Below are 17,242 nucleotides of genomic sequence, written 5' to 3'. Positions count from 1 at the left end.
AGTTAGTTTGGAGTTTTGGGAAAAGATCCCCAAAGTTAATGGGGCTATCTCTACTCTTGCTAAACATACTACTATTCCTATGGAAAATAGTATTTATTTTAAAGATCCTTCAGATGGGAAACTTGTATCTTATCTAAGGAAAATTAATTTTCTCTTGTTAAGTGTATCCAGTCCACGGATCATCCATTACTTGTGGGATATTCTCCTTCCCAACAGGAAGTTGCAAGAGGATCACCCACAGCAGAGCTGCTATATAGCTCCTCCCCTAACTGTCATATCCAGTCATTCTCTTGCAAGCCTCAACCAAGATGGAGGTCGTAAGAGGAGTGTGGTGTTTTATACTTAGTTTATTCTTCAATCAAAAGTTTGTTATTTTTAAATGGTGCCGGAGTGTACTGTTTATCTCAGGCAGTATTTAGAAGAAGAATCTGCCTACGTTTTCTATGATCTTAGCAGAAGTAACTAAGATCCATGGCTGTTCTCACATATTCTGAGGAGTGAGGTAACTTCAGAGAGGGAATGGCGTGCAGGTTTTCCTGCAATAAGGTATGTGCAGTTAATATTTTTCTAGGGAATTTGCTAGAAAATGCTGCTGATACCAAACTAATGTAAGTAAAGCCTTAAATGCAGTTATAGCGACTGGTATCAGGCTTATTAATAGAGATACATACTCTTATAAAAATGTAATATAAAACGTTTGCTGGCATGTTTAATCGTTTTTATATGTATTTGGTGATAAAACTTATTGGGGCCTAGTTTTTTTCCACATGGCTGGCTTGAATTTTGCCTAGTAACAGTTTCCTTAGGCTTTCCACTGTTGTAATATGAGTGGGAGGGGCCTTTTTTAGTGTTTTTCTGTGCAGCTAAAAATACTGACAGAGACATTCAGCTTCCCTCTGCATGATCCAGGACATCTCTGGAGGGCTCAAAAGGCTTCAAAGTCGTTTTTGAGGAAGGTAAAAAGCCACAGTAGAGCTGTGGCAGTTGTTGTGACTGTTTGAAAAAAAAAAAAAAAAAAAAAAAAAAGTTCTGTAGAAATGAAAATTTACCTGACGGAGTCCAGGTTATCAAAACTTCTAAATGCTTGCCGTGTTCTTCACTCCATTCCGCGCCCTTCGGTAGCTCAGTGTATGGAGGTAATCGGCTTAATGGTAGCGGCAATGGACATAGTGCCATTTGCGCGCCTTTATCTCAGACCGCTGCAATTATGCATGCTGAGTCAGTGGAATGGGGATTACACAGATTTGTCCCCTCTGCTAAATCTGGATCAAGAGACCAGAGATTCTCATCTCTGGTGGTTGTCTCGGGTACACCTGTCCAAGGGTATGACCTTTCGCAGGCCAGATTGGACAATTGTAACAACAGATGCCAACCTTCTAGGTTGGGGTGCAGTCTGGAATTCCCTGAAGGCACAGGGATCGTGGACTCAGGAGGAGAAACTCCTTCCAATAAATATTCTGGAGTTAAGAGCGATATTCAATGCTCTTCTGGCTTGGCCTCAGTTAGCAACCCTGAGGTTCATCAGATTTCAGTCGGACAACATCATGACTGTGGCTTACATCAACCATCAAGGGGGAACCAGGAGTTCCCTAGCGATGTTAGAAGTCTCAAAAATAATTCGCTGGGCAGAGTACCACTCTTGCCACCTGTCAGCAATCCATATCCCAGGCGTGGAGAACTGGGAGGCGGATTTTCTAAGTCGTCAGACTTTCCATCCGGGGGAGTGGGAACTCTATCCGGAGGTGTTTGCTCAGTTGATTCATCGTTGGGGCAAACCAGAGTTGGATCTCATGGCGTCTCGCCAGAACGCCAAGCTTCCTTGTTACGGATCCAGGTCCAGGGACCCAGAAGCGACGCTGATAGATGCGCTAGCAGCGCCTTGGTTCTTCAACCTGGCTTATGTGTTTCCACCGTTTCCTCTGCTCCCTCGACTGATTGCCAAAATCAAACAGGAGAGAGCATCAGTGATTCTGATAGCACCTGCGTGGCCACGCAGGACTTGGTATGCAGACCTAGGGGACATGTCATCCTTTCCACCATGGACTCTGCCTCTAAGACAGGACCTTCTGATACAAGGTCCTTTCAATCATCCAAATCTAATTTCTCTGAGACTGACTGCATGGAGATTGAACGCTTGATTCTATCAAAGCGTGGCTTCTCTGAGTCAGTCATTGATACTTTAATACAGGCACGAAAGCCTGTTACCAGGAAAATCTACCACAAGATATGGAGTAAATATCTTTATTGGTGTGAATCCAAGACTTACTCATGGAGTAAAGTTAGGATTCCTAGAATATTGTCTTTTCTCCAAGAGGGCTTGGACAAAGGATTATCAGCTAGTTCCTTAAAGGGACAGATTTCTGCTCTGTCTATTCTTTTGCACAAGCGTCTGGCAGAGGTTCCAGACGTCCAGGCATTTTGCCAGGCTTTGGTTAGATTTAAGCCTGTGTTTAAACCTGTTGCTCCCCCGTGGAGCTTAAACTTGGTTCTTAAGGTTCTTCAAGGAGTTCCGTTTGAACCCCTTCGTTCCATTGATATTAAACTTTTATCTTGGAAAGTTCTGTTTTTGATGGCTATTTCCTCGGCTCGGAGAGTCTCTGAGCTATCTGCCTTACAATGTGATTCTCCCTATCTGATTTTTCATGCAGATAAGGTAGTTCTGCGTACCAAACCTGGGTTTTTACCTAAGGTGGTTTCTAACAAGAATATCAATCAAGAGATTGTTGTTTCATCGTTGTGCCCTAATCCTTCTTCAAAGAAGGAACGTCTTTTACATAATCTGGACGTAGTCCGTGCCTTGAAGTTTTACTTACAAGCTACTAAGGATTTTCGTCAAACATCTTTCCTGTTTGTCGTTTACTCTGGACAGAGGAGAGGTCAAAAAGCTTCGGCAACCTCTCTTTCCTTTTGGCTTCAGAGCGTAATAAGCCTAGCCTATGAGACTGCTGGACAGCAGCCCCCTGAAAGAATTACAGCTCATTCTACTAGAGCTGTGGCTTCCACCTGGGCCTTCAGAAATGAGGCCTCTGTTGAACAGATTTGCAAGGCTGCGACTTGGTCTTTGCTTCACACTTTTTCAAAATTTTACAAATTTGATACTTTTGCTTCTTCGGAGGCTGTGTTTGGGAGAAAGGTTCTTCAGGCAGTGGTTCCTTCCGCTTAATCCTGCCTTGTCCCTCCCATCATCCGTGTACTTTAGCTTTGGTATTGGTATCCCACAAGTAATGGATGATCCGTGGACTGGATACACTTAACAAGAGAAAACATAATTTATGCTTACCTGATAAATTTATTTCTCTTGTAGTGTATCCAATCCACGGCCCGCCCTGTCCTTTTAAGGCAGGTCTAAATTTTAATTAAACTACAGTCACCACTGCACCCTATGGTTTCTCCTTTCTCTGTTTGTTTTCGGTCGAATGACTGGATATGACAGTTAGGGGAGGAGCTATATAGCAGCTCTGCTGTGGGTGATCCTCTTGCAACTTCCTGTTGGGAAGGAGAATATCCCACAAGAAATGGATGATCCGTGGACTGGATACACTACAAGAGAAATACATTTATCAGGTAAGCATAAATTATGTTTTTTTTCAGGTCATTTTCTTAGGCCTGCAATTTCTTTGGCTGATGTTGCAGCTGTTTCATCTTTTTTGGTTGGAAACTTTAGCGCAACAAGTATCGGATTATGATTTGTTTTAGCATTGTTAACTTGATTCAACATGCTAATGATTTAATTTGTGATGCCATTTTTTGATATTATCAAAATTGAGGTTAAGTCTATGTCTTTAGCTATTTTAGCTAGAAGAACTTTGTGGCTTAAATCTTGGAATGCTGATTTGATTTCTAAATTCAGATTTCTATCAACTGTTACTGTGGGGAAGCGAGTTTTTTTGCCTCAAGATTAAGTTCTAAGGGTAAATCTTAAGCTTATAACTGTTTTTTTTTTTCTTTATAAGGAACAGAAACTTAATTCTTCCCCAAGTAATATGTTTCTAATTGGAAGCTTTTTTCATAATGGAATGAATTCAAGCCATTTAAGAGATCAAAGCCAGCCCCCAAAGGTGCGGCCCTTTTTCCAGCTTAGCTGGTAGGGGGCAGGTTAAGTTTTTTCTAAAGTTGTTTGGTTCAATTCGTTCCAAACTTCTTAGATTGGGGTGCAGAATAGGATTCAGAATAAGACCGCCTATGAGAGTTTTTTTTTCTCTATCACATATTCCAGCAATCCCAGTAAAAGCTCAGACTTTCCTGAAGTGTGTTTCAGACCTGGAGTTATCTGGGGTATTCATATCAGTTCCGTTTCAGGAACGGGGTCTGGGGTTTTATTCAGAACTATTCATTGACCCAAAGAAAGAAAATCTTTTGAATTGTCATGTAAGAGTTCCATTTTTCAGAATGGTGATTATAAGGTCTATTCTGCCTTTTGTTCAGCAAGGGCATTATTTTCCCACAATAGATTTACAAGATGCATATCTTCATATTCTGTTTCATTCAGATTATTTTCATTTTCTGAGATTTTCTTTTTTAGACTAGCATTACCAATTTGTTGCTCTTCCTTTCTGGCTTAGTGACAGATCTAGGAATCTTTTCAAAGGTTCTCGGTGTTTCCTTATTTGGACGATATCTTGGTACTTGTTCAGTCTTTTTGTTCTGCAGAATCTCATACGATTCACTTCTGTTGTTTCTTCAAAGACATGGTTGGAGGATCTTTTTACCAAAAAGTTCCTTGATTCCTCAGACAAGAGTCACCATTTTTTTTAGGTTTCCAGATAGATTGTGTCAATGTCTTTGTCTCTAACAGACAAGAGACAATTTATATTGGGTTCAGCTTGTTGGAACCTTCAGTCTCAGTTTTAGGTCTCATGACTGCAGCATAGGACTCGTTTCCTTTTGCTCGTTTTCATATGAGACCTCTCCAGTTTTTAATGCTGAATTAATGATGCAGGGATTATTCTTGGATATCACATTTAATATCCTTGAATCCCAATATTCAACTATCTCTGACTTGGTGGTTAGATCACCATCGTATAGTTCTACGGGTCTCTTTGGTTCATCCAACCTGGACCGTGATCACAACAGATGCAAGTCTTTTAGGTTGGGAAGCTGTCTGGGGATCTCTGACAGCACAAGGGGTTGGGAAATCTCAAGAGGCGAGATTACGATCAATATTTTGGAACTCCGTGCGGTTCTCAGAGCTCTTCAATTTTGGCTTCTATTGAAGAGAGAGACGTTTATTAGTTTTCAGACAGACAATGTCACATCTGTGGCGTATGTCAATCATCAGGGTGGGACTCACAGTGCTCATGCTATGAAAAGAAGTATCTCTGATACTTGCATGGGCAGAATCCAGCTCCTGTCTAATTTCTGCAGTCCATTTCCCAGGTATAGACAATTGGGAAGCGGATTATCTCAGTTGTCAAGCTTTACATCCGGGAGAGTGGTCTCTTCACCCAGATGTGTGTTTTTTCAAATTGTTCAGATGTGGGGGCTTCCAGAAATAGATCTGATGGCATCTCATCTAAACAAGAAACTTCCCAGGTAGCTATCCAGGTCCAAGGATCTTCAGGCGGAAGCAGTGGATGCATGACACTTCCTTGGAGTTATCAACTTGCCTATATTTTTCTGCCTCTAGTTCTTCTTCCAAGAGTGATTTGCAAAATCATCATGGAGCAATTGTTTGTGCTGCTCGTGGCTCCAGCATGGCCGCTCAGGTTTTGGTATGTGGTTCTTGTTCGGATGTCCAGTTGCCAACCTTGGCCACTTCCATTAAGGCCAGACCTTATATCTCAAGGTTCGTTTTTCCATCAGGATCTCAAATCATTAAATTTGATGGTATGGAAATTGAACGCTTAGTGCTTAGTCATAAAGGTTTCTCTGACTCTGTGTCTAGAAAGATTTATTATCGAGTTTGGAAGATTTACATCTCATGGTGCTCTTCTCATAATTTTCTTAGTTTGTTTTTTTTTAGAATTCCTAGAGTTTTACAGTTCTTCAGGATGGTTTAGATAAGAGTTTGTCTGCAAGTTTCTTGAAAGGACAAAATTCTGCTCATGCTGTTCTGTTCCACAGAAAAATTGCTAAACTTCCTGATATTCATTGTTTTGTACAGGCTTTGGTTCGCATCAAGCCTGTCATTAAATCAATTTTTCCTCCTTGGAGTCTTAATTTGGTTTTGAAGGCTTTACAGGCTCCTTTGAGCCTATGCATTCTCTGGACATTAAATTACTTTCTTGGAAAGTGTTGTTCCTTTTGGCCATCTCTTCTGCTAGAAGAGTTTCTGATTTATCTGCTCTTTCTTGTGAGTCTCCTTTTCTGATTTTTCATCAAGACGGTTTTGCGGACTTCGTTCAAATTTTTACCTAAAGTTGTGAACTCCAACAACATTAGTAGAGAATTTGTTGTCCCTTCTTTGTGTGCTAATCCTAAGAATTTTCTGGAAAGATCTGTTCTTTGGATGTGGTAAGAGCTTTGAAATATTATGTTGAAGCTACTAAAGATTTCAGGAAGACTTCTAGTCTATTTGTTATCTTTTCTGGTTCTAGGAAAGGACAGAAGGCTTCTGCCATTTCTTTGGCATCTCGGTTAAAGCTTTTTGATTTTTCATGTTATTTGGAGTCGGGTAAATTCCAGCCTCAGAGGATTACGGCTCATTCTTCTAGGTCAGTTTCCACTTCCTGGGCTTTTTAAGAATGAAGCTTCTGTTCATCAGATTTGCAAAAATTTTCTAAATTCTACCATTTTGATGTTTTCTCTTCAGAAGCAGTTTTTGGTAGAAAAGTACTTCAGGCAGCTGTTTCAGTTTTGATTCTTCTGCTTATAATTTCATTTTTTTTCATTATAAGATTAAAACTTTTGATTTGGGTTGTGGATTAATTTTTCAGCGGAATTGGCTGTCTTTATTTTTATCCCTCCCTCTCTAGTGACTCTTGCGTGGAGTTCCACATCTTGGTATTTGCTATCCCATACATCAAGAGCTCATGGACTCTTGCCAATTACATGAAAGAAAACATAATTTATGTAAGAATTTACCTGATAAATTCATTTCTTTCATATTGGCAAGAGTCCATGAGACCCACTTTTTTATGGTGGTTATGATTTTTTTGTATAAAGCACAATTATTCCAATTCCTTGTTATTGCTTTCGCTCCTTTCTTATCACCCCACTTCTTAGCTATTCGTTAAACTGAATTGTGGGTGTGGTGGGGGGTGTATTTATAGGCATTTTGAGGTTTGGGAAACTTTGCCCCTCCTAGTAGGATTGTATATCCCATACGTCACTAGCTCATGGACTCTTGCCAATATGAAAGAAATGAATTTAGCAGGTAAATTCTTACATAAATTATGTTTTATTTATTTATTTATATATACAATATTTTACCAGGAAGGATACATTGAGATTTCTCTCGTTTTCAAGAATCTCCTGGGTCCACAAAACACTGCATTGATACAATAGGGTACAATAAATTGCAAAAACAATATTATTAAATAATATATGCAAAATTTAACATAGAACAGGTAGGAAATATATAATCAACCATGACAGGTGCATTCTGTTTTGAGATATGCAAAGAGGGATCTCTTAAAGGATATTAGGCTTGGGGAAGGTTTGAAAGTGTGCGGGAGGTTGTTCCATAATTGTGGCGCTCTGTAGGAAAAGGAGGATCGAGCTGCTTTCTTTTTGTATGGAGGCAAACTAAATAATGTGCTGGTACTGGATCGGAGGTTATAGGAGGTGGGAATAGCCGGGGAGAGCATTCTGCTCTCTGATAGGGTGGGAGCTTCCCAGAAAAGCTCTTAAACACAAGGATGGAAAGATGGAGGGTGCGACAGCCAGTTTAGTTCTTTTAGCATGTCACAATGGTGGGTCCTGTAGTTATATTGTAGCACAAAGCGGCAGAACGAGTTAGACAATGTATTAAGTTTATTAAGGTGAGTTTGCGGTGCAGGTGCGTATACTACATCCCCATAATCCATGATAGGCATCAGCATTTGCTGTACAATCTTTTCTTTTACTGTAGGGCTGAGGCAGCATTTGTTTCTGTACAGGGCACCTAGTTTTGGATAAAGTTTAGATGCAAGTTTTTCTATGTGGAGGCCAAAAGATAGATTGGGGTCTAACAACATACCTAAGTATTTGAAAGAGTCGACTGCGGTCAGTGTGCCATTTGATTTTGTTTTGATGCATAGATGGGAATTTTGTAGTTTGTGTAGTTTAGGTCCCGTTCCAAAGATCATTGTGACAGTTTTGTCAGTGTTTAGGAAAAGTTTGTTCTTTGAGATCCACTTTTCTAGCTCTGTGAACTGGTCTTGGAGCACTGCCTCAAACTACGGCAGATCGGATTTGTTTGCATAGATTACCGTGTCGTCTGCGTACATGTGTACAGTTGAGGATTTGCAGACATTTGGCAGATCATTTATATATAATGTGAATAGTATAAATTATGTGAATATATAGACATGTATTTGTATGTATTGCTATGTTAAAGTCCTTTGCATTCCTTTATAATGTACTTTTTAATGTAATTTTGATGTATTTTGTGCAACTTTTTATTCAAGCGTAGCAGTTAACCAGAACTCTGAGTTTGCGCAATCCTAACGTGTGTTAAATTCAATTGCCCTCAAATAAATGCTTTTACTTTCAACTTGTAATACGCATACTACCTCAGATGCACACAAACAGCAGCGATAAACCCAAGCACAACTGTTAGCGCGCCACGCGTAATGTAGCCCAAAAGGTGCTTGTGCTAAGCACACAACGGGACTCAATAGCCCTTAGGAACTGATTCAGCCTCCCCTTTAAAAGCAGTGCTTATCAAATTGTTTAATTGCCCCTTTAAGAAACAAAACATAACATAAAGTACGGCAGAATGATGATCATGACACTTCTATACCAGTGGCTCAGACAAATATATCTTTACCTACAGGCTTGTGCTGATGTGAGAGCGAGTTCTGTGTTCTGGCATCAGATGGACGTCTCAGAAACTTTTGATGGGCAACCAAAAATCCCAGAGTGGCTATCTACGCACCCGTCACATGAAAACCGAGCTGAACACCTGGACAGGCTCATACCAGAGGTAAATTGTCATATTCCATAAGTTGTACAGCTTTTTCTAGTATGTTACTTTTAAGTGGCAAATAAATATTGCTTTTTGTTCCCGTGGCTTTTATTATGACTGCTGTATTATTCTGCTTGTTGATTCCACATACTGATCATATTTTGTTCTTTAAAAGTAACATTAAACTAAAAACTATAAGTTACTATAAAATGTCTAATTATGCATAATTATAAAATGTTACAGAGCACTTTCATTATTTATTTTGCCTGTAATTAAACTCTAAACGTTGTATTGTTTCCAGAGAGGCTGGAGTGCATTTTGTGGAATGCAGATTGCTGACATTTGTACACAGAGCACAATGATTGGCTGAATGTGCAGATGCTCACTTATAATTGTTCTCATATATATATATTTATATGTGTGTGTGTCACATGACTTTATTTATTATCTATTGACTTTAATTTTAGCCAATTAGTGCAGTGTCTGCCACAAGCCACGGGCATGAGCACAATGTTATCTATATGGCTAACATGAACTAGCTCTCCCCTGTTGTGAAAAGCAAATAAAAAAGCATGTGATAAGAGGCTCTCTGTAGTGGCTTAGAAACAGGCAGAGATTTAGAGGTTTAAATGTTATAAAGTATATTAATATAACAATGTTTGTTGTGCAAAGCTGGGGAATGGGTACTAAAGGCGTTATCTATCTTTTTAAACAATAACAACTTTAGTGTTTACTGTCCCTTTAATAAAAACCATCTCTTCATGCAGATATTTTGTAGTGCAGGGGTTAATGGCTTGCATATACTTTTTACATATAAAAATTACTTTGATGCCCATTTAATACCGTTCTTTAGATGTTTAGCATTTTTGACAATGGGAAAAGTGAAAAAGTCTAGATAAGTTAATTAAATGCTGACATTTTTCTTATTAACTTAACATCTACCTGTACTTGGTGGTGGTACGCTAATTAGCGCTTTTACTTGCACACAAACACCACCAAACAACTTCAGGACTTCGGGTATTGCGACTGTGTTAAATTCTTCTCCCCATAGACACTCACACACTAACCTGACATCACGTTAGACCAAACGCCAAGGTAGTTATGAATATTTTACATTCCAATGTTCTTCACATAGAAGAAATGTTCTATTTATTTTTAAATAGCTATATATATAATGTTTTTTTTGTCAAATATATATCTATACATCTGAATAAGTGAATATATATATATATATATATAGGTATATACAGATGATATATATAGGAATATACAGATGATATATATAGGAATATATATTTAAAAATACATAGAACATTTTCCCCTATGTGAAGAACATTGGAATGTAAAATATTTACAGTACATACACAGCATTACAGTATAACACATTATTAAATATAAATATTTATTACACATTATGTTTCTTGTTTTCAGGTATTTGCGTAGAAAGGGGTCCAAAGTATAAAGTAAATGTGTATATATATATATGTGTGTGTGCGTATATATATATATATATATATATATATATATATACACATATATATATATATATATATATATATATATATACACATAAATACACATGTATACACATATATACATATGTATATATGCATACAAATATTTAGACATGTGTATATATATATATTATAGCCCTTTCCATTCATATACCATATACCTTTTAACCCTTATAAATTATTATTATTTATATTTGTGTGAGTAAGTCTTATCAGATAGTGTATATATTAGTGTCACACTTTATTTTAATGTGTTTATGTTGTGGTTGGTGCAACTTTTAATTTAGCCCTAACCCTTTAAGGGACAGTCAAGTAAAAAAAAAAAAAACTTTCATGATTTAAATAGGGCATGCAATTTTAAACAACTTTCCAATTTACTTGTATTACCAATTTTGCTTTGTTCTCTTGGTATTCTTAGCTGAAAGTTAAACTTAGGAGGTTCATATGCTAATTTCTTAGACCTTGAAGACTGCCTCTAATCTGAAAACATTTTGACAGTTTTTCACCACTAGAGGGCGTTAGTTCATGTGTTTCACATAGATAACATTGAGCTCAGGCACATGAAGCTCCTAGGAGCACTGATTGGCTAAAAATGCAAGTCTGTCAAAAATTCTGAATAAGGGGGCAAACTTATTTAGTATTGCTCAGCCATATATTCTCAACTATTCGCCCTCTCAGATATAAGAGCAGTATAGGTAAGACAAAAACATGCTGCTAACATATTAAGCATTAAGGTATCGTGTCACAGACATCCAAAGTATAAGGTGTTATTATGGGGTGCTATCCAAAAGTAACTTGTTTTTTAATGGGGAAACATCGCAGTGAGTTTCTAATATTCAAAGCACTGTGATTTATTTTTTATGTGCCTTTTTAGCAGTGAGAATTTCCATTGTGAGAAATCTAGTGAGTGTATATTGAAACTTCATTTACATAGGCATTATTTGAACAGTTACTACACAGAAACAGTTTTTAATTTTAGCGAACGCACAGTCTATGTTGATTAAATATACTTTAAATACAGCCCCCCCTCTCAGATCTCCGATAACTGCCGAAGTTGTCGGACTTTTGCTGAAGCTGCGATTCCTATTATATCCTATGGGAAGCACATAGCTACTCGTTGGAACAAAGAGGGTCAGTTTACTTTCTTCTAATTTATCGCCAAACCCACAAATTGCAAGACTGGGGATGCCAAAAGGGCACTTTCTTGTGATTCTGACAATGTTTTTATCATCAGGGGCTAAGACTGAACCTGCTCATCACTTGTTTAATCATACCTGTTGTATTTAATGCATTTCTACACAGTAATGCCAGCACAGCTAAATGTGCTTCTCTTCTAGAGGTAAAACATAGGCCTCCTACCTTTAAAACAAATAAGAATAGCTGTATATTGCTACAGTACCTGCAGCCAGACTGGCTAACACTGTTCCAGTAGGCTGACTGCCATACAAACAGATCGGGTACCTGCCAAAACTGCATGTAGGCTCTGCTAATGTATCCAAGGGCAGGATTCCCAGCTATTAATAAAAGCTGATTGTGCTGTTTGCCTCTCTCTTACCGAAGCAAAACATTATTTCTCTTGTTAAGTGTATCCAGTCCACGGATCATCCATTACTTGTGGGATATTCTCCTTCCCAACAGGAAGTTGCAAGAGGATCACCCACAGCAGAGCTGCTATATAGCTCCTCCCCTCACTGCCATATCCAGTCATTCTCTTGCAACTCTCAACTAAGATGGAGGTCGTAAGAGGACTGTGGTGTTTTATACTTAGTTTATTTCTTCAATCAAAAGTTTGTTATTTTTAAATGGTATCGGAGTGTACTGTTTATCTCAGGCAGTATTTAGAAGAAGAATCTGCCTGCGTTTTCTATGATCTTAGCAGAAGTAACTAAGATCCTTTGCTGTTCTTACATATTCTGAGGAGTGAGGTAACTTCAGAGGGGGAATAGCGTGCAGGTTTTCCTGTAATAAGCTATGTGCAGTTAAAATATTTTTCTAGGGATGGAATTTGCTAGAAAATGCTGCTGATACCGAAGTAATGTAAGTAAAGCCTTAAATGCAGTGATAGCGACTGGTATCAGGCTTATTAATAGAGATACATACTCTTATAAAAGTGTATTTTAAAACGTTTGCTGGCATGTTTAATCGTTTTTTACATATGTTTGGTGATAAAACTTATTGGGGCCTAGTTTTTTCCACATGGCTGGCTTGAATTTTGCCTAGAAACAGTTCCCTGAGGCTTCCCACTGTTGTAATATGAGTGGGAGGGGCCTATTTTAGCGTTTTTTTGCACAGCAAAAATTACAGACCCAGACATCCAGCTTCTTCCTGCATGATCCAGGACTTCTCTGAAGGGCTCAAAAGTCGTATTGAGAGAGGTAAAAAGCCACAGTAGAGCTGTGGCAGTTGTTGTGACTGTTTAAAAAACGTTTTTGTCATTTGTTATTCCGTTTTTGGTATTAAGGGGTTAATCATCCATTTGCAAGTGGGTGCAATGCTCTGCTAACTTATTACATACACTGTAAAAATTTCCTTAGTGAAACTGCATTTTTTCACTGTTATTTCAAAATTTGGGAAAATTTGTGTTTCTTAAAGGCGCAGTAACGTTTTTTATATTGCATGTAAACTTGTTTTAAAGTGTTTTCCAAGCTTGCTAGTCTCATTGCTAGTCTGTTTAAACATGTCTGACACAGAGGAACCTACTTGTTCATTATGTTTGAAAGCCATGGTGGAGCCCCATAGGAGAATGTGTACTAAATGTATTGATTTCACCTTAAACAGTAAAGATCAGTCTTTATCTATAAAAGAATTATCACCAGAGGGTTCTGTCGAGGGGGAAGTTATGCCGACTAACTCTCCCCACGTGTCAGACCCTTCGCCTCCCGCTCAGGGGACGCACGCTAATATGGCGCCAATTACATCAGGGACGCCCATAGCGACTACCTTACAGGACATGGCTGCAATCATGAATAATACCCTGTCAGAGGTATTATCTAGATTGCCTGAATAAGAGGCAAGCGCGATAGCTCTGGGGTTAGGAGAGATACAGAGCGCGTAAATGCTGTTAGAGCCATGTCTGATACTGCGTCACAGTATGCAGAACATGAGGACGAAGAGCTTCAGTCTGTGGGTGACATCTCTGACTCGGGGAAACCTGATTCAGAGATTTCTAATTTTAAATTTAAGCTTGAGAACCTCCGTGTATTGATTGGGAAGGTATTAGCTGCTCTGAATGACTGTAACACAGTTGTAATTCCAGAGAAATTGTGTAGGCTGGATAGATACTATGCGGTGCCGGTGTGTACTGACGTTTTTTCCTATACCTAAAAGGCTTACAGAAATTATTAGCAAGGAGTGGCATAGACCCGTTGTGCCCTTTTCCCCACCTCCTATATTTAGAAAAATGTTTCCAATAGACGCCACTACACGGGACTTATGGCAGACGGTCCCTAAGGTGGAGGGAGCAGTTTCTACTTTAGCAAAGCGTACCACTATCCCGGTTGAGGACAGTTGTGCTTTTTCAGATCCAATGGATAAAAAATTGGAGGGTTACCTTAAGAAAATGTTTATTCAACAAGGTTTTATTTTACAGCCCCTTGCATGCATTGCGCCTGTCACTGCTGCGGCGGCATTCTAGTTTGAGGCCCTGGAAGAGGCCATCCAGACAGCTCCATTGAATGAAATTATTGACAAGCTTAGAACGCTTAAGCTAGCTAACTCATTTGTTTCTGATGCCATTGTTCATTTGACTAAAATAACGGCTAAGAATTCCGGATTCGCCATCCAGGCGCGTAGGGCGCTATGGCTTAAATCCTGGTCAGCTGACGTGACTTCAAAGTCTAAATTACTCAACATTCCTTTCAAGGGGCAGACCTTATTCGGGCCTGGCTTGAAGGAAATTATTGCTGACATTACTGGAGGCAAGGGTCATACCCTTCCTCAGGACAGGGCCAAATCAAAGGCCAAACAGTCTAATTTTCGTGCCTTTCGAAATTTCAAGGCAGGAGCAGCATCAGCTTCCTCCGCTTCAAAACAAGAGGGAACTGTTGCTCATTCCAGACAGGCCTGGAAACCTAACCAGTCCTGGAACAAGGGCAAGCAGGCCAGAAAACCTGCTGCTGCACCCAAGACAGCATGAAGGAACGGCCCCCTATCCGGAAATGGATCTAGTGGGGGGCAGACTTTCTCTCTTCGCCCAAGCATGGGCAAGAGATGTTCAGTATCCCTGGGCTTTGGAGATCATATCTCAGGGATATCTTCTGGACTTCAAAGCTTCTCCTCCACAAGGGAGATTTCATCTTTCAAGGTTATCAGCAAACCAGATAAAGAAAGAGGCATTCCTAAGCTGTGTGCAAGACCTCCTAGTAATGGGAGTGATCCATCCAGTTCCGCGGACGGAACAAGCACAGGGATTTTATTCAAATCTGTTTGTGGTTCCCAAGAAAGAGGGAACCTTTAGACCAATCTTGGATCTAAAGATCTTAAACAAATTCCTCAGAGTTCTATCATTCAAAATGGAAATTATTCGGACCATCCTACCCATGATCCAAGAGGGTCAGTACATGACCACAGTGGACTTAAAGGATGCCTACCTTCACATACCGATTCACAAAGATCATCATCGGTTCCTAAGGTTTGCCTTTCTAGACAGGCATTACCAATTTGTAGCTCTTCCCTTCGGGTTGGCTACAGCCCCGAGAATTTTTACAAAGGTTCTGGGCTCACTTCTGGCGGTTCTAAGACCGCGAGGCATAGTGGTGGCTCCGTATCTAGACGACATCCTGATACAGGCGTCAAGCTTTCAAATTGCCAAGTCTCATACAGAGATAGTTCTGGCATTTCTGAGGTCGCATGGGTGGAAAGTGAACGTGGAAAAAGAGTTCTCTATCACCACTCACAAGAGTCTCCTTCCTAGGGACTCTTATAGATTCTGTAGAGATGAAAATTTACCTGACGGAGTCCAGGTTATCAAAACTTCTAAATGCTTGCCGTGTCCTTCATTCCATTCCACGCCCGTCAGTGGCTCAGTGCATGGAAGTAATCGGCTTAATGGTAGCGGCAATGGACATAGTGCCATTTGCGCACCTGCATCTCAGACCGCTGCAATTATGCATGCTAAGTCAGTGGAATGGGGATTACTCAGATTTGTCCCCTCTACTAAATCTGGATCAAGAGACCAGAGATTCTCTTCTCTGGTGGCTTTCTCGGTCCATCTGTCCAAGGGTATGACCTTTCGCAGGACAGATTGGACGATTGTAACAACAGATGCCAGGCTTCTAGGTTGGGGCGCAGTCTGGAACTCCCTGAAGGCTCAGGGATCGTGGACTCAAGAGGAGAAACTCCTCCCAATAAATATTCTGGAGTTAAGAGCAATATTCAATGCTCTTCTAGCTTGGCCTCAGTTAGCAACACTGAGGTTCATCAGATTTCAGTCGGACAACATCACGACTGTGGCTTACATCAACCATCAAGGGGGAACCAGGAGTTCCCTAGCGATGTTAGAAGTCTCAAAGATAATTCGCTGGGCAGAGTCTCACTCTTGCCACCTGTCAGCGATCCACATCCCAGGCGTAGAGAACTGGGAGGCGGATTTTTTAAGTTGTCAGACTTTTCATCCGGGGGAGTGGGAACTCCATCCGGAGGTGTTTGCTCAACTGGTCCATCGTTCGGGCAAACCAGAACTGGATCTCATGGCGTCTCGCCAGAACGCCAAGCTTCCTTGTTACGGATCCAGGTCCAGGGACCCGGGAGCAATGCTGATAGATGCTCTAGCAGCTCCTTGGTTCTTCAACCTGGCCTATGTGTTTCCACCGTTTCCTCTGCTCCCTCGACTGATTGCCAAAATCAAACAGGAGAGAGCATCGGTGATTCTGATAGCGCCTGCGTGGCCACGCAGGACCTGGTATGCAGACCTAGTGGACATGTCATCTCTTCCACCATGGACTCTGCCTCTGAGGCAGGACCTTCTAATACAAGGTCATTTCAATCATCCAAATCTAATTTCTGTGAGACTGACTGCATGGAGATTGAACGCTTGATTCTATCAAGGCGTGGCTTCACCGAGTCAGTCATTGATACCTTAATACAGGCTCGGAAGCCTGTCACCAGGAAAATCTACCATAAGATATGGCATAAATATCTTTATTGGTGTGAATCCAAGAGTTACTCATGGAGTAAGGTTAGGATTCCTAGGATATTGTCCTTTCTCCAAGAGGGTTTGGACAAAGGCTTATCAGCTAGTTCTTTAAAAGGACAGATCTCTGCTCTGTCTATTCTTTTGCACAAGCGTCTGGCAGAAGTTCCAGACGTCCAGGCATTTTGTCAGGCTTTGGTTAGGATTAAGCCTGTGTTTAAAACTGTTGCTCCCCTGTGGAGCTTAAAATTGGTTCTTAAAGTTCTTGAGGGAGTTCCGTTTGAACCCCTTCATTCCATTGATATTAAACTTTTATCTTGGAAAGTTCTGTTTTTGATGGCTATTTCCTCAGCTCGAAGAGTCTCTGAGTTATCTGCCTTACATTGTGATTCTCCTTATCTGATTTTTCATTCAGACAAGGTAGTTCTGCGTACCAAACCTGGGTTTTTACCTAAGGTGGTTTCTAACAGGAATATCAATCAAGAGATTGTTGTTCCATCATTGTGTCCTAATCCTTCTTCAAAGAAGGAACGTCTTTTGCATAATCTG

General features: G+C 40.1%; 1 protein-coding gene across 1 annotated transcript in view; it reads left to right on the top strand.

The window, feature by feature from the left end:
- OMA1 (OMA1 zinc metallopeptidase) overlaps nucleotides 1-17,242 on the top strand; it is a 388,294-nt gene that overhangs the window by 206,066 nt on the left and 164,986 nt on the right. Inside the window, exon 8 of the mRNA XM_053693625.1 lies at nucleotides 8,918-9,067. Within this exon, the coding sequence (XP_053549600.1) occupies nucleotides 8,918-9,067 (150 nt within the window). The remainder of the gene's footprint in view (nucleotides 1-8,917; nucleotides 9,068-17,242) is intronic.

The sequence above is a fragment of the Bombina bombina genome, chromosome 10, assembly GCF_027579735.1.
Source record: "Bombina bombina isolate aBomBom1 chromosome 10, aBomBom1.pri, whole genome shotgun sequence".
Classification (NCBI taxonomy): Eukaryota; Metazoa; Chordata; class Amphibia; order Anura; family Bombinatoridae; genus Bombina; species Bombina bombina.
This window is presented reverse-complemented; position numbering and strand designations above follow the sequence as displayed.